Consider the following 23,986-nt stretch of genomic DNA (forward strand, 5'->3'; position numbering starts at 1 on the left):
GGACCCTCTTCGTTCTTCCCCACCGTGGGGGCGGCGGAGGGAGCAGACGGGCGTGTCACTGTCCGCTGCGCCCATATTGAGCTCCCTCCGCCATGCCGGAACTACAACTCCCAGCATGCCCCGCGCCTCGCCTCGCCTCGCCTCACGGGACGTTACGATTGGTCGAGAGCTTTGAGCCAATCGCCGGGCGTTTTGTTTGGGGAATCCGGCCCGGTCTTTGAGGCAAAAGGAGGCCAAGATGGTTCTGGAGAGCACCATGGTGTGGTGAGCGGCGGGGCCGGGCCGGGCGGCGCCGCGGGGGGGGCCCCGCGCCCCGCTTCACCCCCCTGCTCCCTCCCCCGCCGCAGCGGGCACCGGGCGGGGCCGCCGCGGGTTTCCCTGAGTCATCCCGGGCCGGGGGGGGGACCGTGGGGAGAATTGGGGTGGGGGAAAGGTGGGGCACGGCGGGGGGGGTGGGTTTAGGTTGGGGTGGGGCAGGGTGGTGGTGGGTGCTGGAGGGGGTCAGGGAGGAGCGGCGAGGGTGGGGGCTGTCACGGAAAAAGGCGGGGGGGGGCTGAGGAGGGGTCTGCGGGTGGGGGAGGCTCCGGCTGAGCAGAGGCGAGGGGGGGGCTCAGGGGGGGCTCAGGGAGGACAGAGGAACCCCCCGCGAAGGGACCGTGGGGTGACGCGGTGCCTGGCGATGCGGGGCCGGGCCCCAGCCGGGGGGGTCCCTGCGGCCCGAGGAGGGGCCTCGCCCGGCACCGCTGGGGCGGGGGGTCCTGCGCGGAGCAGCCCCCGTCTCCCTTCTTGTTGCTCAACGTCGGTGTTGAGGTGAAAAGATTTTTGTCCCTCAGTGCCAAACGCATCCGGGGGGGGGCGAAGCGAAGGCGAACTTTGATGTGTCATTATTATCGCAGCGGCTACAGGCCTGTCATGTCTTAGTTGTGGTGCTTAAGGAGGCCACGACAAGACAAACAGTGAAATCTGCCGAGGCTCTGTTGTTTCCTTGGCTCTCTGCGTGGTCCCGCAGCTGTTTGGATAAAAATATTAGCACAGCCTGACCCGCTGACCGTATATATCGAAGTCCTTAAGGTTTTCTCTGGGTAACTCTTTGCTTAGTCACGTCTAAGGGCGTTAAAACGTGTCGCTGCTCCTTGTGTTGCCCTGGAGAGCAGGAGGAATTCGCTGTTACTCCGTGAACAGTAAAGCTGCAGCTTGGATGGCCTCGGCCAGGTCGCTTTGCGTCTTTGTGCCTGAGGTGAAGTTCGACCGCTGCCGCCTCCCTCCTCGCTCCCCAGCTTGCGACGGGGTGGTTGGTGTGGGCTGGAGGAGAGGTGGCCCAGCACGAGCCCGAGCACGGTCAGGAAAATGGTCATAGGTGGTTTTTTCCCAGAAGAAACCTTTCCCGTGGTGTTAAAACTAAGAAATTCTGGGAGTATTCCTCGAGAAAGTCTTAATTTGAGGCCGGAATAAACTCTCAAGCTCTTATTTAACTAGTCGTGCTTCCCGGGGTCGCTTTCCTGAAGCTGGCCTGAGAGAGGGGCTCTCTCTGCCTGGGCTCTGCCGTGTTGCACCGCTGAGGGAGCGGAGGCTCCGTCGCAGCGGGGCTGGGAGGCGGCTGCTGCCCTTAGACGCTGCGGGGCACTGTTGCCCGTCGGCCGCACGGTTTGGGGAGGCCCCGCCGCCGGTGGGGGATGTTACAGCCCAGCTGTGGGGCGCGGGGGTTCGCCCCATCGCCGTGTGGCTTCGGGGGGCGCACTGCGCTGGCAGAGCAGAGCCCTTTGGAAAGCACCCGCCGTCCCTGCCCTCGGAGAGCTGCTCTTTGTCCCGATGAAAACCCCACGGCGGTGACGAGCGCAGGGATCTGCACTTTACCGTGGAGTCGTGTCTCTTGGCGCTTTTTTTTGTTGTTGCGGAGACAGAAGAGGGTGTTGGTGAGACGTGGGTCCGAGGTGGTGTCTGGCCGCAGTCGCCTCTCGCGCTCTTTAGCAAGGAGCAGGAGCTTCCAGCTCCGGGCCAGCATTTGTCCTGTGACCCAGAGGTCAGATCTGATCCGAGAACTCAGGGAAACAGCTCGTCTCTCTGCCCCGTCCTGTGTCCTGCTGTGTGTCCCCAGCTGTGTGACCTTAGGGCTGCTGTCCCAAAAAGCACGTTTTGGGGGTAAACCTCGACTGTTTCAGGAGCTGACCCTCTCTGCCCTCTGTGTTTCAGCGTTGACAACAGCGAGTACATGAGGAACGGAGACTTCTTACCCACTCGCCTGCAGGCCCAGCAAGATGCTGTCAACATCGTGTGCCACTCGAAAACCCGCAGTAACCCCGAGAACAACGTGGGGCTCATCACCTTAGCCAAGTGCGTCCCGGGGGGGAACCGGCCTCGGGTGACGCTGGGGAGCAGCTGGGGGGACACGTCAGAGAGCGCGGGGGCAAGGGACAGCAGGAGTGTTGCAAAACGGGGCAGCAGTAACACAGTCTAAAACCAAACCAGTTCTTCCGGGAGGACTGGTACAAGAAAACCTGGTTCCTGACGGGTCTCTAGCTCGCTGGGCTCGCTCCTGCAGTGCCGGGAGACGTTACGGAGGTTTCTCTCCCGGGACCTCTCTGCCAGGCCCATCCTTTTGTGGCCTTGTGTCCCAGAGGGTGGCAGGTGAGGCCTGAGCTGTCACCGTAGCTCACGAGTGGCCTCAGGAGAGTGGTTCCTCCGTTTTCCTGAAGTCTGTAGGATTTCAGTGCCTCTGTGAGCTCCCTCTTAGCCAGTCGATTAAAATTGGCCACTGGGCTCAAGGTTGCCGGGGCAGGGGACAGAGACACGCGCAAGCCTTCACGCAGATGGATTACTTCGGGTTTTTTTAGGAAACCAGGCTAAAAGTCTTGCTGCCTGCACGCACTGACCCCCCGGCGCCAAGCAGATACCAGCTGCAGGCTTGGGGCAGGACGGGCTTTTCCTACCCCCGTCCCAAATACAGGGTTGCGCAGAGAAGAGTCACTGACGTGAGTGTATTTGTGTTGCAGTAACTGTGAAGTGTTGACCACGCTCACTCCAGACACGGGCCGGATCCTTTCAAAGCTACACACGGTGCAGCCCAAAGGGAAAATTACCTTTTGCACAGGGATCAGAGTTGCTCATGTAAGTGTCTTGTTGGTTCCTCACGAGCGAGTCTGCACCTTTCTCTGTAATTCCTTTTGCCTTAGCGTGTCTCTTAAATTACCTGTCCTGTGGATGGCTCGGATACGGGAGGTCTTGTTCTCTCCCTGCCTCTACGGCTGAACGATACAGCAAACCATTTCGGTTTTGCCTCAGTTTCCCCATCTGCAAATGCAGGTGACACCTCCTTTATAAAACCCGATATAAAAGCTCAAGCGTTTGCTTCAGAGGAACCTGCCAGCTGCTTCGCAGGAGTCCAGCCGAGCTGCACGGCTCTCCCCGCCTGAGGGGAGCAGCTCCCGGCCGAGAGTCCCCAGGCTGTGGCCACCCTGTTGTCCTGTGTTCTTGCTCTGGCCCAAACTCTCTCTCTGCCAACAAACTGCTCCCAGCAGAGTCACAATGGCCAGCAAAGGGGAGGCCCTGGGGCCGCGCCTGCCTGTAGACAGTTTGGTGACACTTCTGCCGAAAAGCCTCTCCTGATGTTTAGCCTAAATCTTCCTGTGTACCAGGAAAAGCGTTGGGGTGACAGCCAGCCACCCCTTTTTCCTGAGAATTGCTCCTTAAGTACAACACGACTTCTGTCTTGCAGCTGGCTTTAAAACATCGCCAGGGCAAGAACCACAAGATGCGAATCATCGCCTTCGTTGGGAGCCCTGTAGAAGACAACGAGAAAGACGTGAGTAACAGGCGAAGGAAAAAACGTTGGGTCAGCCTCGCGCTCTAATTTGTGCCATAAATCGGGTTTCTCGTTTGTTCCCTGCTCTGTACTGAGTTTTTACACCCCAGCGCGGAGGCAGAGCCGCTTGAGCAGAGTGGCCCTCGGCTTGAGGAGGGGGGGAGCGGGAAGGCCGCGTCCCTGCGTGCAGCCAGGCCCGAGCCAGGGACAGGGATCCTGATGTCCCACGGGGAGCTCGCGCCACGTTCGGGTCCTCCCGGCTTGTGACTGTCACCAAAACCACTTGGGGCTTTTTGCCCGAGGAGCTGGGGGAGGAAATCTGTGTCCCTGAGTCTGGGCCGTCGTTCTGTTGGCGCTTAAAACGGCGCAAGTGAAGTTAACGCAGATGTGCCGGGTCTCTGCGAGAGAGCGTGAGGGGACGCTGCCTGTGCCAGGCTCTGGCTGTCCCCAGCGACAGGGACATCAGCTCCCACCCAGAGAGGTGAAACACCTCCAGCACCGTCCTGCTGGGAGGGATCGAAACTGGGAAGCTGGTTCTGGGCTTCGTGCCTCCAGGAGTGAACCCTGAGCGCTGCTGTCTGGGCTCTGAGGGGCTGAGCATGGGTCAGGGCTGGAATCCAAGCGAACGCCGCCGCCGTCTTCTCCTTGCAGCTGGTGAAACTGGCAAAGCGCCTGAAGAAAGAGAAAGTCAACGTTGATGTCATCAATTTTGGAGAAGAGGTGAGACTTCCGCTGGGTTTCTGGTGTGAGAGCCAAGGTGGGATTTCGCATCCCGGCCAGCCCAGAGCCCTTCCTCGGGCACGTGAGGGTACCAACAGCTCTGAGCCTCGGTCCGAGGCTGCCCCAGTAAAAACGCTACTGGGGAGAGTGACGTGTCCCCCTGGGCAGGGACCTCCCCGTCTCACTGCGGGCGCTTTGCTGCTTTCCGTCGCTCCTGGCTCCCTCGTGGTGCGGAGAGACGCGGGGTGTGCGGAGCAGCTGGCCGTCCATCGCGGCGCCAGGCCGGGCTCTAGTCCCAGCCTTTCTCTCCGGCCTAGGAAGCCAACACGGACAAGCTGACGGCCTTCATTAACACCTTGAACGGGAAGGACGGCACCGGCTCCCACCTGGTGACGGTGCCGCCGGGGCCGAGCCTGGCCGACGCCCTCATCAGCTCCCCGATCCTGGCCGGGGAGGGAGGGGCCATGTTGGGCCTCGGCGCCAGCGACTTCGAGTTCGGCGTGGACCCCAGCACGGACCCGGAGCTGGCTCTGGTGAGCGCGGGGAGCGGGAGGGCGGCCGCGGGCGCCGAGCTCCATCCAGCCCGGCCCGGCCCCGCTCAGCTGCCTGCCCGTCTCCGCAGGCCCTGCGGGTCTCCATGGAGGAGCAGAGGCAGCGGCAAGAGGAGGAGGCCAGGAGGGCTGCGGCCGCCTCCGCGGCTGAGGCCGGGATCGCCACCGCTGGCGGGGACGGTAAGGACTGGGCAGGGAGTGACGCGGGCAGCGACAGGCAGGACGTTCCCTAGGGCGGGCGTGTGGCCGGCCCGCAGGCTCCCGCGCTGCCCGTTCTGCCCCGGAGCGTCGGGGGGCGGCAGTTTAACGGCAGCGTGCCGGGGAGCCACCTCTGCTTCCGCTGAAATTCCCCGACGGAGGCTGAGCCGCTTCCGTCCCGGGCGCCGCGGGCAGCTGCCCCGCTGCCGTCCCCTTCCCCAGCGAGGCCCGAGGCGGGACGGGGGTCGCGGGTGGTTTGTGCTCTGAGCGCGGGGTCTGTCTGCGCAGATTCGGACGATGCTCTGCTGAAGATGACGATAACTCAGCAGGAGTTCGGCCGGGCCGGGCTGCCCGACCTCAGCAGCATGACGGAGGAGGAGCAGATCGCTTACGCCATGCAGATGTCGCTGCAGGGAGCGGGTGAGCCCCCGGCGCCGCCACTCAGAGACCCAGACGGAACCGCCGGCCCCTTCACGGGGGTTTTTATCACCGGGGCGGGGTCCGGAGCTCCCCAAAACTCGCGGGGTGGGTGCAGGGGTGACCCCCCCACCCTCAGCGGTCCCTCTCCCCCGCAGAGTTCGCGCAGGCGGAGGCCGCGGAGGTGGACAGCAGCACGGCCATGGACACCTCCGAACCCGCCAAGGTGGGGTTTGGCCCTGCTGGGAGGGGACCCCTCTCCGTCCGGGAGGAAGATGGAGACCCCCAGCCCCTCCCCGCCTCCTCTTCCTCTCTCCCCGCAGGAGGAAGACGACTACGACGTGATGCAGGACCCCGAGTTCCTGCAGAGCGTGCTGGAGAACCTGCCGGGCGTGGACCCCAACAACGAGGCCATCCGCAACGCCATGGGCTCGCTGGCCTCGCAGGCCGCCAAGGAGAGCAAGGACAAGAAGGAGGACGAGAAGAAATGAGGGCGCGGGGCGGGGGCGCCGCCGGCCCCGGGGTGAGTGGGAGGCCCGGGGGCTGCCCGGGGACAATAAAGGATTTCACGGGGGGCTCTGTGCTGGCGCCTCAGTGGGGATGAGCCGGGGGGGGCAGCCCAGGGCCCTCTGAGGGGGCCTCAGGTTCCCACTGCACTGGGGGGAACTTGGCCTCGGGACTCCCTGTACTGGGGGGACTGGGCCTCTGGAATCCCCTGTACTGGGGGGAACTTGGCCTCGGGACTCCCTGTACTGGGGGGACTGGGCCTCTGGAATCCCCTGTACTGGGGGGAACTGGGCCTCGGGACTCCCTGACACTGGGGGGAACTGGGCTCCTAGGATCCCCTGTACTGGGGGAACTGGGCCCCTGGACTCTCCTGTACTGGGAAAATTGGGCCTCGGGACTCCCTGTACTGGGAGAACTGGGCTCCTGGGATACCCTGTACTGGGGGGGACTGGGCCCCTGGAATCTCCTTTACTGGAGGGGATTGGGCCCCTGGGTCTCCCCTGCTCTGGGGAATACTGGGCCCCGGCTTTCCTCCGTACAGGAGGGGACTGGGCCCCAGGTCTCCCCTATACTGGGGGAACTGGGCGCGGGTCTCCTCTGGGCGCCCCCCCCTCCAACACGTGCCTGGGGGCGGGGCCTGAGTGCCCAAGCCCCGCCCCCTGCGCCACCTCCCGGCGTGCCCCGCTCTGCCCGCAGGATGTTTACAGTGAGGCCGGAGGGGGTGGGCCTTGGTGGCTGATGGGCAGCGGAGTCGGCCAATGAGTGAGGAGGTGGCGTGGATGTTGTCAGTTCGTGGGGCTGGTGAGGTGGCCAATGGGGTGGGGAGGAGAGCCCGGGGGGGCGGGATTTTGGGTTGAGTGGCGGCCAGGCGGCTCAATGGGTGGTGTTGCTTTGTCATGGCGGACTGGCGGGCGGGCCAGCCAATGGGGGAGCAAAGAGACAGGGGCGTGCCTGAGTGACAGGGCTCTTCACCAACGGGGCTGAGTATTTGCATCACGTGCCAGACGGAGGGGGGCGGGGCAAGCACGCTGCTCGCTCTGTGAGTGACAGCGTTGCCAGCAAATGGGAGAAGACGGTTGAACCACCTCTGGGAGCTTCAGACCAATGGGACTGGTGGAGGGGCGGGCCCTGGCGTTGAACGACAGGTCTCTCGCCTAATAGGGAATAAACAGCTGGGAGACGCCCTGATGGACATTCCCTGCGGCCAATAGATGCGAGAACCCGTGCTTGAAGGGCAGCCTCATTTGGCCAATGGAAAGTGGGAGGAGGGGCGCTGGCTTGATGAACAAAGCCTCCAGCCAATAAGCAGCGAGGCTGCCCAGTGGGCGAGCCAGCGCCAGCCACCAATAGGAAGCGGGGCAGCGGGGTGGGCGGGGACCATGCTTTGAATGGCACCCCCACACCCCAATAAGCACACGACACGGGAGGCGGGCTCCGGCCGTGGAGTTGTCGTCCGCTCCGCCAACGGCGAGTGCGAACGGTCGCGACCACCCGAGAGTGACAGCGGTGCTGGCCAATAGAAACGCGCGCAGCGGCGAGTGGCGGGCGGCTCCGCCAATGGCGCGGCGCGAGGGGGGCGGGGGGGCGGGAGCGCGGCCCGCGAGCGGCCAGCGGCGGAGGGCGGGGGGCGCGAGCCAAGCAGGAAGTGGCTGAGGAGAAGCGGCCGCCGCGGAGGGGCCTGGGCGGGAACCAGCCGCCCCCCGCCCGCAGCAGCAGGTACCGCCGCCGCGGGACCCCCGCGCCTCCCGAGGCCGAGGGAGGGGCTTCGGGGCCTGGAGGGGGGATCCGGGCCTAGAGGGGGGGGGGCCCAGGCCTCGGGGCGGGGGGGCGGTTGGAGGGGGCCGTGAGATACGGGGGGAGGTGATGGCGCTGCCCCGCTCCCCTTTCGGGACCGCGGTGAGTCAGAGCCGCCCCCTCCCCACTCGGGATGTGGGGCGGCGGTCATGGCCCCTCCCCTTGGTGCCGCGGGGTGGGGTCACGGTCATCCCCTTCCCCCTGCGGGGTTTGGGGGGGGTCACGGTCATCCCCTCCCCTCCCGCGCTGTGGGGGGAGGCACCGCTTATCCCCACCCTCTCCAGGAGATTGGGGGGGGGGGGGGGGCAGCCTAACGGTCATCCTGTACTATTCCCCTTTGGAACTGGGGGGAGCGTAACAGCCCTTCCCGTTGGGATTTTGGGGTGGGGGAGCGGTCGTGTTCCCCTGCCTTTGCGGGGAGGGCTGAGCGCATCCCTTCCCCCAGGCCTGAGGGGTTTGGGGTTTTTTTTTGGGGGGGGGGGGGGGGGCGCTGGTCATGATCCTCGTCCCCTCTGTCTCTGGGGAGCCTGGTCATGTCCCCCTCCCTCCCCAGCAGTGGAGGGGCTGGCAGTGCCCACCTGCATCTCTTGGGGAGACCTGGGCTGGTTGCCCCCGCCCTGACATCACCGCGAATAGCGGGGGGGGGGGGGGGGGGGGGGGCGGGCGCTCTGGTCATGCCCAGCCGTAGTCAGGGGCAGGCTGAGACCTCCCACAGCCGGGGGAGGCTTTGGGGGGGCGCAGGGGCTGTTCGTGTGCCCCCACAGCTCCGGGGGGGGGTCGCTTCCGCCTCCCTCTCTCCAGCGCTGGGATTTGGGAGTGTTGTCATTCCCTTCCAGCGCTCCTGGGGCTGAGCTCCTTCCTCCTCCCTGCCCGGCGGGGGGGCGAGGCAACCTCCCCCCTCCAGCCCGGGGCTCAGAGAGGGGCTGCCTGTGGTCCCCCCAATCCTTCAGCTGTAACATCTCTTGCAAATAAGGTGATGTCTTGTTTTGTGGCCCCAGTTCCTGGGGGGATTTTCTTGCTCCTCCAGTTTTTGAGGAGTGGCCGTGTGAACAAGAAGCCGGTCGGGTTTTGGGCTGTCTAAATCCTCTCCAGGTACCGGTGTCCCGAGGATGGTGTTTGAGAACGGGGCGTGTGGGTCTCTTATCGCACCCCAAGGTCCTGGGAAGAACAGTGCTGCGGCTGCTGAATGGTTTAGGGTTTGGAGAGGAGGGAATCTCGCTATTGCGCCGGGTTTGGCAGGGGAAGAGAATATGGGAGGTGTGGAGAGGATCCTGTCGGGGCCTCGGTGTTGCAGCCTGTGTGTTTTCGGGTCCTGTAGCAGCCGTCTGCCTTTTGGGGGGCGGTTGGGAGGAATTGGGGAGCTCGGTGTGGTTCCAGATGCAGGAGAAGGCTCGTGGGGAGGTGGGCACCGTCCTGAATCGAGGTCTAGGTCCACCCTGACTTCCTGCAGGGAAGCAGCTGGGAATAGCAAAGCCTAACAGCAGGTTCTTGCTGTCGCTTCTCGAGGTGCCCGGCGAGATTCGGGGAACTCTGGCCTGTGGGCAGCGAGGTGGCCCTGGGCTGGGGGTGCTTTCCCTGGGGAGGAGGAGGAGGCCAAGCGGCAGGGAGCAGACCTTCTGCAGGGAGGTCGAGTGTTTCAGCGGGGGTATTTCTTGTGGGTCTTGGCCACTTCCTTAAGAGCCTCCTGGTTTTGCTTTGTGAGAGGGAGAGTGGGTTGGTAGCACAAATGTGTTGTTTTCTTTCAAACCCAGTTTCTTTTCTCTCTTCTCCTCCCATTTCTTGGTCTCAGCCCCTGTAAAGTCCCTTAATTTGTTGCTGCTGGTGTCTGCGTGCGATCGGGTAACGGGCAGCTCTTGGAGGCTGTGATTAGCTTCCCACAATTAGTTTAATTCAAAGAGACTCCCCTAGAAGGGGAGCAGGGGAAGTTTGATAGCCTCCCTACTTAGGTTTTAAGCAGCACGTTAGGAGCTGAGCCTTGTTTGTGGAAACAGCTGCCTCAAAGGATGTATTTTTAGTGTGTCTGAGGAGGAAAAAAACTGCGTCACCCCACATGTGGCCATGCTGGCATTAGCAGAGGCGGGAGGACTGGCAGAGGTGCTTCCCAAAGACTTCTCTTCCCCCGATTTTTCTTGGTCAGGAGCAGCAGGAGCTCTGCCAGCACTTTTCCTCCTGGTGTTGATCCTGGTGCGAGGGAGCCCCCATTCCCCGTAGCGACCACGGTTGTTGGAGAGGCGGTGCCGGTGTGGAGGTACCTCAGGATCTCCTGCGATGACCAGTAGGACCAGCAGCACCCAAAGCTCTCATCATCTTGCAGGAATCACGTTTGTGTCTAGTTTTTTGGGTTTATTCCACCCCGATTAGGTTCTCCAGGGTTTAATCCCTCCTTCTGCTAAGGCGTGATTGCCCCCTGCAAGGTATTTTCTAGAGCTTTAATTTATTTGTACCATCAAGTACCTAAGCATGCATCTGGGTATTATAACAATAATAATAGACTAATAGCGAGCGAGCGCGGTTATGGTGCGGGGCTGTTGTAGCGTGCAACAGGAGCGAGGGAACTCAGTGTTCCCTTCCTTTTGGCATCCTACATGGCAGATTTTCTATTTATACCGCTAGAATAAACGGGGTGTCCTGGCTGAGTTTAGAAACTTTACGTTGTAAAAGCCAGTGCGATGAAATAGCCCAAAACCCGCCGGGATGGAGATAACCGGGAACTGTTCACCGCGACGTGGAAACGATCCCAGGTGAGGGGAGTGTCGTTAGGCTGAACGCTTGGCAGGATCCTGGGCATTCTTCTGTGAAATGTCTGCCCGGAACCACCAAGCCCTTGTCCGCGTTACACCGGTGTGGCTCCTGGTCATACTGGTAAATCCGGGAACAAAAACCTCCCCGCGTTGACATTGAGGCTGCTTTGTGCGGATCATGGCTGCAAAAACGCCTGCCAGTGTTTAAAAACTTAATTTTTCAGGCAGGCCAAATTGTCAGGATTTCTGGATCTCGTCCACCCCTTGTTTGTTTTGATATCTCCAGAAGTTAGCAGATGGTAGAGACTTAATTCTGTTAAACGTATGGGAATTTAATCCCCAACCAGCCTCCGGTCAGGATGTGTCGTCTCTGCGTGGCAGCTGTGCTCTGCGCCGGGGACCGGGACGGGGCTGCCGGGCTCCTCTCGCGGATTTGCACCTGATCATGGGCATGGGGGGACGGGGAAGAACTGAGTTTCCTGCTCTGTTCCTTGATGAAGCATCTTTTTTGCTTGAATTCAGTGAAATCTGTGAGCTAGCTATTCATATCCCGGCAGGGGGAATCTGTGTGTTTGCTGCGTGTTGGTGAGAGACCGTCTCCTCTCCCCCTCCCTTCGCAGCTGATTTTGGATTCGCCTCTTGCTTTTAAAGGCTCGCTTGCTGTTGCAGAACCTACTGAAAGATAAAAAATGATGTTTCAGTGGTGATAATCTGGTGGGTTTGGGTCTGACACCAGCCCTTTATTTTTATTTCACTGTAAATGTTATTCTCTTCTGTTTTTCTTTCCCCCGACGTGTTGGAGGGGGATCTGGGGTGGTTTCATTCTTGCCGTGTGTGATCCAAACAGCGGGGAGGGATCCCCAAGAAGCCGCCTTAGATGGATGGAGCCAGCGTGCAGAACAAAGGGAGCACATTTTTTAATCACTTTAATTACAGCAATCATAAATCCGTCTTTAAAAAAAGAAGATGGTTCAAACTCTTTGGGACCAGCAGCTTCAGCCTGAAAGCATCAAGAAGGTTGTTTCCTTCCCGGTGCATGAGCCGGGCCCGTCTCGCTCGGCCCAGCGGCGCTGAGGAGCTCCAACCTCTGCCCAGGGCGTTCGGAGACGGTGCCCGAAACGATGGGGCAGCCCGGCCTGACGGATGCCGCTCCCTTGTCCGGGAGGGTTGGCGTGCTGTGGAAAATAACACGTTTTGGTTTTTTTTTTTTTTTCCTGGGGATGTCTGTACATGACTAAAACCAAGAGCCACCTACGCCCATCCTCCAGCAGATAATTCAGCCTCCGTACTTCAAGCTGCCTCGAAATCGGAGGCAGTGGGCAGACTGCAGCTGGGGATGCTGCCAGGGGGAGTTCTTTGATGGGGAGAAAATGTATTTTCTGATTAGATTTTAAAGCGGAGACGATTGGGGGGTGTGAAATAGGAGGCAGTGTTTAAAAAGGAGGGGAGAATGCCGCTGCTGGGCACGGATCTTTGTCCCCCGGCAGAGCGGGGCTGGGTGGTGTCGGGTGCTCTGGGAACACAGGCGCCTTGTTTGCGGCGGCAGGGCTGGAGCTGGCGAGCCCTTTGCCCAGATACGTTATATCCTCGATTTATAGAAATAGATATGTACTGCCTGGCCAAATTAAGTCGTGGTAATGCAAAAAAAAACCTCCCTTTTTTTTTTTTTTTGCAGTTGCTGGCCTTGTTTGTTGGTCTGGAGTAGGCTTTTCCTGCTCTTTGCTCCCCCTCCCACGGTTTTTACCCCACGCCGAGCGAGTTCTGCCAGCAAAACCTCTAGGTGTGCCTGGGCTGGGTCCGGGTGCAAGGACGGCCTCGGCTCCAGGTTTGGAGGCTGGGATTTGCCACGGCGTTTGCATCATCACGGCTACTTGAGGGGTGATTTCTCCTGGTCGATACGGTCGGGAGCGTCCGAGCGCGGCGTGTTTGCGTTGCCGCGCTGGCGGACGGGGCCGGGGTGCTTCGCCGCGCAGATTTACCTGCCCGGTGCAACTCCCGTGCAAGCGCCGGGCCTTGCGCCGGCCCCAGCGCTCTGCCCGCTCGCTCTCCCGGAGGAAATGGAGCCAGGAAGGGGTTTTCAGGCGGCGCTCCTCCTCCTCGAGCTGAACCGCCGCGGTGCTGGCTGGCTTGTGCAGGCACGCAGCTCGCCAGCCGCTTCAGCCGCAGCGTCTGCGCTCCCCTTGGGTTTGGGGTTTTTCTGCGAAGGGGAACGGCTGCTGCAGTGAGCTGCAGTAATAATCTGGACGTGCTTATTCCAGAGCAAGGGTGAGAAGGGCCTTGCCTGTTCCCCTCGGGAAGGGATCCCGCTCTTGCCACGCGGCAGAACCGCGGGCGATGGGGTTGCTGCGGCCCTTCACAAAACCACTGCCGGCGCCTCGCGTTTCTCCTCCGCTCCCGCTTGACCTGCGGAAGCCTCCAGCCCGCTGGGCTCCGGGGCAAGGTCCGGCCATTGGGCACAGGGGGAGGAAGGGCCAGCGGGCCCTGGCGAGGCTGCTGCGGCGGGGAGAGGCCGGGACCCCAGAGCCGGCTCAGGTCTGGACGTGGGACCCGTTTAGATGTTAATGCGGAGGGATGGCTGAGCCGAGCACAATGGAGCACAAAACATGCGCATAATGGCTGAAGTTTTAATCCCCTGCTGCCGCCTGGAGCAGGGAAAACAATGCCGAGGGTTTCAAATGGCCCATCCGGCGTCCTGGCAGAGGATTATTTTCTACCTGGTACCCCAAGAGAGCCTTTTCATGTGCCAGAAGCAAAGAAAAAAGGGAAGGGGGAAGGAAGGAGAGCCAGCCAGCCAGCCCTTTCCATGTCAGCAGCGGGGCATAGGCTCTGCTTGGGGCAAAGCAGCATGCCTCCCGAGAGGCAGTAGATTTCATAGGGAAAAATTAATAATTAAGCTCCTGGAGCGCCTTAAAGTGACCGTTCTCCCCCCGTCTGCCAGTGAGCCGATAGCCGGGCTTGGCAGGAGCCGCCCAGCATCCCGCCTGCCACCTCCTCCTCCTGCCTCATCCGGGCCGCGCTGCAGAAGCCGCTGGATGCGGGGTGAACCGGACCTGTCGGGGTTTCTGGCCGTGCCGGTCGTCCACCGGCTGTCGCGGCCGAGCTCTTGGCTGGAGAGAGGGGACCTGCCACAGCGAGCCCCCCTGGACCGTTGGGGCTCGGAAGGGCCCGATCGGCGGGACGGGGAGAGGTGCCCTGCCCAGAGCCCAGCGGAGATGGGGGGACAGGCTGTGAGGAGAAGGGTGTCTCAGCGCAGACCCAGGGCGAGGGAGTGTTTTATTCCAGCAGAAGCGGAATTTGTGCAGCTGGAGGTGTGGGAGAGGAGGGATTGGGAGCGAATAGCCAGCGGGTTGGCTCAGCGTCGGCTCTCCAAGCTGAGCCCGTGCTCGTGTTCGGAGGCTGCAACACCCTCCTGGCTCCTTCCCTCAGCACCGGGACTGCCGGGCCGTTCTACCCCACCTTGCTAACAGCAGCTGGGAATGTATACCCGGTGTGCTGGGATCAACTGAAATCAAATCCGTGCTGAATCACACCGTCGTTTTGTCTCCTTGGCCTCCACATGGGACATGCTGGGACGCGAGGCCACGGGCTGCTCCGTGCAGACCAGCCCGGGGGATGGGTTATCGGATCCTCGCGTGCAGGAGCCCTTTCGGCACCAGCGTTTGCCGTTATTGTGGGTGTCTAAGCACGTTCGTGTTCAATAAATGCCAAAAAACCAAAAGCCTGAAGCGCTGGAGCAAACTCTGCAGGGATCATGTCATCGTTGTCTCTTCCCTTAAATCCTGCAGCCACGGCTGCTTTTGGGTGCTGCCAAAGCCACTCTGGGCCTCCCAAAACCCTCCCTGACTCCCGAAGCCTGCACGGGGGCTGCGTCTGCCAGGGGCACGTCCGTTGCTCAAGCACGTGGCGCCTGTGCCTTGAGAGCGCGAAACCCTGCCCTCCTGCCACGGCCGGGAGGTGTTTGCTGCTTCACGTGGGGGGAGACGAAACTCCAGGGAGGGGGCGGCTGTCACGCACCGAGCACGAGGGTGTTTCTGGGTGCAGACTTTGTTCCCGGAGGTGCCGAGCGCCTGGATTTTGTACCGGGAGCATTTTGCACCCTGCCGAGGCCTTCGTTGCTCAAGCTCCTGCCAGCCGCTCCTCCGGCATCGTTTCCCCTTCTGAGCGTGTGCTAAAAATGTTCCTTTAGGGGTGATCCTTTCCTCGTTTGGTCTGAACCAGGAGCTGCGCGCTGGTTTTTGGAAAGCCTGAAGTAACTGTCTCTCCCCTGCGCTCTCGGTAAATCACGCAGAGCTGGGCATTTGGGAGAAAATGATACTGTTGGCGAGCAATAACCCTGGAAAACAGCTGAACAAAGGGTTGGCCGTGGCAGGTGGAGGCCCCGCTGGGCAGGAGAGCGGCCCAGATTGTGCGAGAAATGAGACTGAAGTTTGCTGCTGAGCAAGGGACGGGCCTCGCGCCTCCACAGTCCGGCAGGATCTGCCGCTGCCTCGGTGCTGCTGGCGGGGGGTCCCGGGACCCCCGTTTCTGCTCCGCTGCTTGTGCTTGTGGGTGGCTGCGGGTAGCGCGGGGGCTCTGGCCTGGGGACAGCCGGGCTCCAGACCTCCCCAGGTGCTCTTCTCCCTGTGCCTGGTGCTTGTCAGGGGGTTCTCCTTAGCTCCGAGTGGATGCTGAGCTGCAGGCCTGGAAAAAGGGAACTCGGGCTCCCAGAGCCGGGATCCTCAGGGCTTGTGTGTGTTTCCCTCTGAGCAGGAGCGCGGGGGATCTGGTGTGGAGGTGACGGCTTATGAAACTGCCCAGGCGCTGCACGGCTTTGTCGTGAGCTTGGCTCCTCAGGGCCTGCTTCTAACCCTGCTGAGGTGAAGAAAGGGGGGACCGGTGACCTCGGGCCTCTGGATGCTTCTGGGGTTTGACTCGGACCTTTCCCCCTTTGCGAGATCTTGAAAAATCTTAAAACCAGAGTCCCTGCACCTTTTCCTTGCTCCGTCCTTCGGAGGGGCTGGAGGGATGCTCTGCACTGCACCATCAGATGATATTTTCTCACTCTAAGGTCTCTCCCATGTGGTTCTTGATGCTTTCAAAGCCCCACAGCGTCCTTGGGGTGCCCCGATCTTACAAATGGGGTGAAGCGCAGGGATTCTCGCTCCCTTTCCCCCTGCAGGGCAGATCCAAGCCTGGCCAAGCTCGGGACCACAGAGGCTGCTGCCCCGGCAGGCGCAGACCCCGCTGCGCCCCAGGGCTCCCTGCAAGGTGCCTGGGCATAGGGAAGAGCCTCCAGGAATATCGAGGATTTTGCTTTGGGTTTCAGGCGGAGGGGAGGACGCAAACGCTGCCGGGGAGGCTGAGGAGCCTGGTTTGATGTCAGCAGAGCCCGGGCAACTGTAGTCGCTGCTGGTTCTTGCAGCCCCCGTCTCTCCCCAGCCTGCCTGTGCCGATGGCAGCAGCAGGGAGGCTGAGCCCTGGAGTTGCTGGATCCCAGCGCTGGCAGATGGAAGGGGAAGGGGAAGGGGAAGGGGAAGGGGAAGGGGAAGGGGAAGGGGAAGGGGAAGGCTGCCCCAGCCATCAGCCGCTGCGCTGGGGGGCACGGCGGCGGGGAGGGACCCCTCCAGCTCGCATGGCCACCGCCTGCAGAGCCGCCAGTGGTTGCCGTTCGCCCACCGCCGTACCTGGAGCCGTCCTCCCGAAGTGCCGGGGGCTCGGAGGAGTTTGGTGCTGGGTTATTTTATTTATTTCTCTCTTTTTTTTCCCTGAACCTCCCCTCCCACTGCAGCCGTCACCGCTGAGCCCTGACCTCATGATGTCATGCTGGGAGTAGGACGTGTTGCTGGTTCTTGTTTAACCAGCCTCCCTTTCTATCATTTTCCCCCTCTCCTACACATGAAACCTGAGACCACTCTCTGTCCCTTCCCCCGCTTTTTTTCTCTTTTCCTCCCTCTCTGCTCTGTCCAGAAGCTCCTTCCCATCAGGTCAGTACTGGGCTTGGGTCCCTGGCACAGCGGCAGCCTCCGGAAACGCAGTGGGGACGGCGTTTGCAAACTGTGCCACTAAAGGCTTGCTAGATAAGCAAATTCTTAGGAGATCAGGAGGCAGAGAGAGAAATCTCGTGTGCTGGCAAGGGCTTGGTGCTGCGATTTGGAAATAGGCTGTGTGGGTTTGGACTACGATTATGGAGCAAGTGGATGCGAGTGGGAGCCGGGGCGTGTCACCGGGGCGATGGCGAGGGGACTCTGTGGATCGCTGGAGGTGTAAATGCTGCCTGGGAAGGGGCGGAAAAGCATTTGGTGTCGCGGAGGAGCGTGGGACAAGCGCGAGGGCTGGGCGCGAGCAGGGGCTGCCGGGTGCAGGAACCCCGTGAGGCCGGGGACGTCGCGGTGCCGGTTCCTGCAGGGGCTGTTCCCCAGATTGCTTTGCTGCCCTTGATGCTTCTCCTCTTTTTCTGCTTCCTTCATCCCAAAAAGCAGGAGGGAATATTTCCTCCCTGAGAAGGAGAAGAAAAGGAGGCGTGGGAGATTTGATTCCATGTCTGTGGATCTGCAGATTTCAGTTGTGGATCCACGGACGTGGAATTAAATAAAGACTTTTAATGTGCGAGAGCCGTTCTTAACGTTAACCTTTGTTTCTCTTCTGACCTGTTGTCTCTTCCGAAGCTTGGCTGAATCCCTTCTGCCTTTGATATTAGCAAAACTAATTATAGTTCTGGAAAGTAGTGAGGGGCGGCTAACGAACGTTGAAGCTGGAGAATCTGTCTGGCACCGTGCTAGATACCAGAAGGTGGTTCCCAGAGCAGCTGGCCCGGCGGGGCCTACGCGGCAGCGCAGCCCGCAGAGAGGGGCAGGATGTAGCTCCGACAGGTACGGGGGGGTTCGGCGCGGCGGGGTCCCTCTGCTGTGCTGGGAGACGGTCCTGGGCTGCTCCAGCTCCATTGGGTGGCCTTCGCATCGCCCCCAGCCTCAGCTTCCTCACGCCTAACAGGGAACAGGGGCTAAACCCCAACTTCGTCAAGAGCGTGAGCTCGTTAGGATGTTACCCGTACGCCAGATCTCGCTTAGGAGGGAAATGCTGTTTGGAGACGGAGAGAAAAACAAAGTCCTCCCGCAGGTTCGGCGTACGGCTTTCTGCTGGGTTGACAGAGCGCAGCCTCTGTTTTCCGAGCGACCCATCCTTCTGGGTGATTCCTTAATAGCTCGCTGTCAGACTAATAATATCTCTGAAAATCCTTTCATCTCTGAATTCTTGTTTGCTTTTTGGCCTTCCCTCAATTTGGATGGTAAAATGACACTGTTCTGTGTCACTTAAAAAATACCGAGCTGGTTTCGTCTTCTTGCTGGGGGAAGGAGCTCTGGCTGGCTGCTTTCAGGGAATTTTCCTCTTTGGAGATACCCTTTTGGGAGCAGGGCACCGCCTGCGTTGCAGCAAGAAACTGAAATTAAACCGTCTAAACAAAACCCACTCATCTTAAAGTGGTTTTCTACTACAAAGCCACAGCTGCTTGTACCAACTTGTGCAAAACTTCTCAAAACAACACTTCTGGTCCCAAAACAAAGGGAAGTTGCGCATTTATCTCGCGCAATCTCTCGACCACGAAATCCGGGCATCGGCTCTGCAGCGCTCGGGGCTCTGCTCCCGGCTGCGCTTTCTTTGACGAGTCGCAGGGCTGCGGGGAAGGCGAGGCACGGCCGCTGCGCCGGGGCTTTCTCCGTGCCGCGGCAGATGCGGCCGATCCCGTCCCTCCCCGGCACCAGCTGCGAGCGGCATCACCCATTAGCGTGGCCGTTTCGTGGGAGCGTGGCGGTGGGAGGAGCTGCCCCTGGAGAGAAGGGAAGGGGGGAGATGAGCGCTGGCCACTGCGTAAATAACCGAGAGCAGGGCTGCTGCGGGCTTTGCTTTCCTCCTCTCCACCAGTTGCCAGTAACAGGGGGCTGGGGAGGATTTGCAGAGCGAAAGGAGGCTCTGAAATGGAGAAAAGCTGCGCCAGGTGCTACAAGTTTGTTGCTTGGGGAATTTGCCCCTGTCCTCCCCCCCCCGCCAGCCCCTCTGAAGCTTGTCTGCGAGGTCTCCGCCGGGGAGTGAGATTGTATAACACCCAGCGCTCGTTTGGCTCATTAAAAACAGTTGTTCTCACCGGTGACGTCTCCTCTGCACAAAGGCTGGGGCTTTTTAACAGGGGATCAGTTCTAAAATAGCTCCCAGAGCCCCGGGAGGACAAGAGAGGCAGCGATCCGCTCGGCTCCCTGCCGGCCAGGTGAACCTGTCCTTATTATTTTGTGTTTTGCAGATACCCACGGCGGAGATTTGTTTTTCTCCAGGGCTCCCTTGGCGCTGGCGGCCCGAGGGAGGCCACCGGCTCGAGGCCTGGGAGCAGCGGCACGGGGACAGGCTTTGTCAAAGGTTTCCTCTGTGCCTCGGAAGCTAATCCCGCCCGTCACGTGGTGCCGGGAGCGCAGCCGTTCCCGCTGGCCTCGGCCGCGGTGGCAGCAGGCAGGGCCGCAGGCAGGGCCGCAGGCCCCCCACGCGCCTGGACACGGGAGGGTGACGCAGGGCGGGGGGTTAAACCCAGCTTAACTTTGTTCCAAAGTCAGGTTTCGGAGGGTAATTTTTCGTGTTTTGGTGCAAACTTACTGGCAGGCAGCAAGTCCCTGCGAGGGTCAGGAAGGGAAACAGGAAAAGCAGCTTTTAAAAATAGCAAACCCTTGAAATAGCCCCAGCGTTCGGCCTCTTTTGTCTGGGCTGCTCCGGAGCGGCCCCCGCTCGCCCCGCTGGCCGGTGAGCCAGGCTCGGCAGCCGGGGGCCCAGTGCTTCTGCAGACGGTTCCCGCTGGTCCCGTGCCAAAATCGTGCGGCGGGAAGCCCTTCGGGTGCTCTTGGCGTCGAGGGTGAGTGTGCAGTCCTGCGTGCCCCTGGCCAGCCCGGGGCCGAGCGGCGCTGCGGAGCCCCTGGCCGCAGCTTCGGGCGCAAAGTGTTTTCGGGGCCGGAGGTTGGCGAGGGTGGGACCCTTCGAATATGCTTTAACACGACCCGGTGCGGGACCGGCGTAGGAACGTGGCGTGGAGATGGAGAATTGATTTGGCGTACAGAGGGGGACGTGGGGTGGCCATGGGCGAGCAGTCGTGCGAGCTGGTGGCGCGAGCGGAGCTGGTGCGTTTTGGGGGGTTTTGAGCAGGAGGAGTCTGGGGAAGGAGAAGCGGCGTCTGCCCGTGTGCTGTGGCCAACTTTGGTGCTGGCGTCCTGAAACAGTGAGCTGGGCAAACCCCTCCTCGTGAACAAACAAGCCTTTCTTTTAAGGGAGGCTTGGCTGCAGGAAAGGAGATTTTTAGCAACATTTTATCTTTTCGTGGTAGACTAACTAAGCAAATGAGCCATAAAAATAACAGTTGTGTTTCAGCAGCTACTCATTGTCTTATTGTTTTAGCTGTGAGCCTCATTAACTTCGGGGGGGGGGGGGGGGCCTGTGGTGGTTCCCCTCAACAGGACCGATCCAGGGCCTGTGTCTCGGTGGTGCCGCGATGGTGCTGGGGCCGGTGGGAGCCCTGGACCAGCTTTTCGGCGTTGCTGACACGCGCTCGGCGTTGGTTTGCTCGTGGCAGTCGTGCTCCGGTGGGGGCTGGTGGGCTGGGGGGAGGCGCCGGGGCTCTGGCACGGTTGGGTTTGCTGGAGGGAGGTTTGGGTCGCTCCTGACTTGGTGCTGCAGGTCTGTGGACCCAGACTCGGAGAGTGGAATCTCCTCATCCTCACTGTTGTTCTTCCAGAGCTTGTGGATTTTTATTGTCTTTGCTGTGCCGTGCAGGGCAGCAACCCAAGACCTGCCTCTTGCCCAGCCTCCTGCTCTTCTGAAAGGCAGAAACCTGAACCTCGCAGCAGAGCTGCAGAGCCAAACTGCTTCCTCTTCCTGCCAGGGACCGGCTAAAACACGTCCCCGCCGCGTCTCAACCAGACACCGCGACATCCCTGCGCTCGTTCGGGGAGCGTGCTGGGCGGCTTGTGCCCCGGGCAGGATGGGACCGCGGTGACGCCGCTGACCCCGGAGCAAAGCTGCGCTGCCAGCGCTGTGTCCTCCCGGTGCGTCCAGAGTGCGCTGGGCCCTGGGCCCAGTTTTGTGAACAGCAGAATAACGCCAAGCTACCTCCTCCTGCCTGAAACTGAAAGCCTGGTGATTATTGGTGTGATTTGCTTTTGTGTGTGTATATTCATTATGCAAATCAGGGGCCGGGGCTGCTCTAGGCCCCTCTCTCCAGCCTTGTGCTTTGCTGGAGGAAGGGCTGGTTTTGGCACAGTTGACGATTTCAGTTCAAAACCCCGTGTAACCTTGGGGTGACTTGCAGAGAGGTGACGTCCGGCGTTCCTGGCCTTAGGAGCTGCCTGCCGAAAGGCTGCGGCTGGCTCGGCAGCGTGGTCGGGGTGGGAAGGGGATCTTTGGGGTAGAAAAGGGATCTTTGGGGTGGAAAAGGGATGCTAGGAACAACGTGGTTTCAGACTCGGCAGCCTGCTCCGACTTCCTTCTCAGGCCAGGGACCCAGGTTCCCCAGCGCGGCCTCCGCGCTGATCCCGTGGCGTGTCCCGGTGGCGCGTGGCTCCGTCGCCGTGTGCCGTCTCCCGGCCGCGAGGCGTGGCCCTGGTCTGGACGCTGCGCAGAGGCGCACGGCCCCGCCTTGCATTTTCCGTCGGGGTAACCATCTCCAGGGAGGGTTTTTCGGGGTGATCCTGTGCCCGATGTGTTTTTGGTGGTAGGCAGGATCACAGAGCGGGGACTCTCAGATGTGGTGTCTGCCGGCCTGTAATTTAGAACCGGGGCTGGGATGTTCAGGGCAGGCTGGCAAACAAGTTTGGCAACCTTCTGGTCGCAGCTCTTCAAATCCAGAGAGGATTTGGGGATCTTTTCCACAGATGGATTTGGATCCCTGACTCCCTCTCTCCCCTGTGCTGCGGTTTCCCAAGCTGTGAAGCCAGGGGACCGGTGGCCACCACGCTGATGGACGATCAGTCCGGCTCCGAGCCGCGTGGCCACGGCCGGGTCCTGCCGGTGCTTCCGCGTGTGGGGGCTTGTGCGCGGTGGGACGCCGTTGCCCCCGTCAGAGTGTTCCCATGCAAAACTGGTGCTTGTTGTAAACTCTGCTTTTTCTGCGAGGCAAGATGGTTAACGCTGCTTGACCAGTGAGGTTAAAAATACCCTTCCCTTCCCCCCTCGTTGGCTTTGTTTTGCCTAAGAAAAATAGTTGTTTTGCCTAAGAAAATAGTTGTGTTTTGAGCTACTGAAATAACTCCCCGTGTCAGCCTGGTGGAGTTGGAGGTGGAGCTGGGCTCTTCCCATCTCTGCTGTCTCCTTTATGATAGGAGTTACTGACTTGGAACTGTGACTCTCCTCTTCCATCAGAAGGGGCTGAATTGGGGGATTTCAGGAGTTCTAAGATTAGGATTTTAGTATTTCTAAGAACAACAAAGAAACCCCTCTGGGGTGGAGACCTTCCTGTTAGCACCAAGCAAGGAGAAACACTGGTGTAATCAGTTCTGTGCAGGGTCTCCTGCGAGGAGGAGCCTCCCTTTCCTGGGAAGCCTCAGCTGAAGAGCATCCGCAAGCGATGAATGGTTGGTAAATGACTGAATTCCTGCCCTAAAGCTGTGAGCTCTTAAAAAAGAGACAGAGGATCCGGAATCAGTTCTGCTGAAAGGAGGGCATGGTTGGCCGAGACAGAGGTAGGGTGTTTAGAGGTGAGAAAGGCCAGAAACTTCTTAGTGAGGGGCTGGGAAGGAAGTAATCGAAGGAAACACTTGATAAAGGTCAGTGGGGTGTATTAAAAACCCATTGGTGAGCCCAGAGAAGTCAGGCGCTGGGGGTTCCTTCTTTCCTCCCCCCATCGGGGAGCCTGATGAAGGGGAATTACGGGTCTTGAGCACAAAAACAAGCAGTGAGCTTGGCCTGGTCCTTGTGCTGGCCCACGAGGCCGCCCCGTTTCCCTTCCTCAGTGGTGAGAGGAGCCGGTGGTGACGCAGGCCAGCGCCTGGGAGAGGGGAGCGACCTCCTTGTGCCCGGAGCCGGGCCACCGCACGCCGTCCGGCCTCTGCCAGCGTCCCCGGGTCTGCCCCCCCAGGCACCCCGGCGCGGGTTCGCCGTCCTGCCAGCGCTGGCTCGGGCGTCCTGGCCAGGAGAGAAGCTCTTCTCGGCAGCGCTGCGGTTTTAGCCGGGTCTGGTTTTGCTCGGGGAGCTACGAGGGGGATTTCTGCCTTGCAGGAGGTGCTGGGGGTTTAGGAAGGTCGGCTCCTCTGCGCCGCGGGGAGCAGCGATGTGGAGCCTGAGGAGGGATCCACCGTCACCCCTTCGGGCTCCGCTCACCTGGCCGAGCCCACCCCGCTGGGAGGACAGCGCTGGCCCCGTCGCCCCCCGTCCCTGCGCTGGGGGGGATTTCCCTCACGCCGCCTCTTTTCTTCTTGGGAATCTTTTCCAGCGTCGCAACCTGCTTCTCTCCACTTTACTGTCAATATTTGTATCCTGCTAAACAGTGATTAGAAAAGTCGTTTGCAAAACAAATGTCCTTGTGTCACACCGTTCTCAGCAGAGATCCTGGGCTGAGGCACCAGCTGGCAGCGCTGGAGGAGCGTAGCGTTCGGTATCTCCCCCCGCCCAGTATTTTAAAGCCTGGTGCTTTTCCTTCTGGTCCCCTCACCGACAGCTTCCCTCTGCTGAGGTCACGGCTGAAGTGCTGCCTCGCCTGGAGGAGCATGTGGTGAAAATGCTTTTAGAAAGCGGGGTGAACTTGTTAAAATCTCTCAGAAAGGAGTCTGCTTCCCTAAAGCCAGTGCTGGAGGAGAAGTTTAGCGGCACAGACCGGGGGTCTGCTGGGCAGAGCAAGGCTTGGGGGGCACATGCAGGCAGCTGTGGCAGCCGGTGGCAAAGACTCATTTTAATTTTTGGGATGTAGATGATCAGCCCTCCTGCAGGAACGGGCTCTTCCCCCAGCAGCAGGTGCACTTTGACTTCCTCCCAGAGCGGAATGGGGCATGTGGTTAAACACCCCACACGTTTATGGGGAGATAAAGAAGCACAATCCCACTTGAGCTCTTTGAGACCTTATTCCTGTGTATTTGGGCCTCGTGAAGATGATCCTCCTGTTGCTAACGGGGTCCCCTCCGCTGCCTGGCAGGTGGGGCCAGTGCTGCAGCATCCTCGGCGTCCCCGGGGGCGGCTGCTCTGCTCTTGGGAGCATCCCTGGCTAGAAGCAGCTCTGCTGTTTGCCTCGGCGCTTTTCCATTTCGGGGTGCGGGTGCCTTCGT

The 23,986-nt window shown here is 60.7% G+C and overlaps 2 protein-coding genes across 4 annotated transcripts in view; both read left to right on the forward strand.

The window, feature by feature from the left end:
• The first annotated feature begins 151 nt into the window (after positions 1-151).
• Positions 152-6,260, forward strand: PSMD4 (proteasome 26S subunit ubiquitin receptor, non-ATPase 4). Of its 2 annotated transcripts, none has more exons than XM_074853507.1 (10): positions 152-264; positions 2,191-2,331; positions 2,991-3,105; positions 3,713-3,799; positions 4,451-4,519; positions 4,837-5,052; positions 5,142-5,250; positions 5,557-5,688; positions 5,844-5,911; positions 6,009-6,260. In XM_074853507.1, exons 1-10 carry the CDS (start codon positions 239-241, stop codon positions 6,174-6,176), a joined length of 1,131 nt encoding a protein of 376 aa, XP_074709608.1. In that variant the 5' UTR covers positions 152-238; the 3' UTR covers positions 6,177-6,260. The 2 variants fall into 2 exon arrangements, with proteins under 2 accessions (XP_074709608.1, XP_074709607.1); XM_074853506.1 differs by lacking the exon at positions 152-264 and adding an exon at positions 665-810.
• A 1,523-nt stretch (positions 6,261-7,783) lies between these two features.
• Positions 7,784-23,986, forward strand: part of ZNF687 (zinc finger protein 687) — a 28,758-nt gene continuing 12,555 nt past the window's right edge. Inside the window, exon 1 of one of the 2 annotated variants that reach the window (XM_074853375.1) lies at positions 7,784-7,908. The gene's annotated coding sequence lies outside the window, so the exon portion shown is untranslated. Of the gene's footprint in view, positions 7,909-17,551; positions 17,576-23,986 lie in introns of those variants that run through there. The other variant, XM_074853377.1, reaches the window with a different exon arrangement.

Source organism: Strix uralensis, chromosome 32, assembly GCF_047716275.1.
Source record: "Strix uralensis isolate ZFMK-TIS-50842 chromosome 32, bStrUra1, whole genome shotgun sequence".
Classification (NCBI taxonomy): Eukaryota; Metazoa; Chordata; class Aves; order Strigiformes; family Strigidae; genus Strix; species Strix uralensis.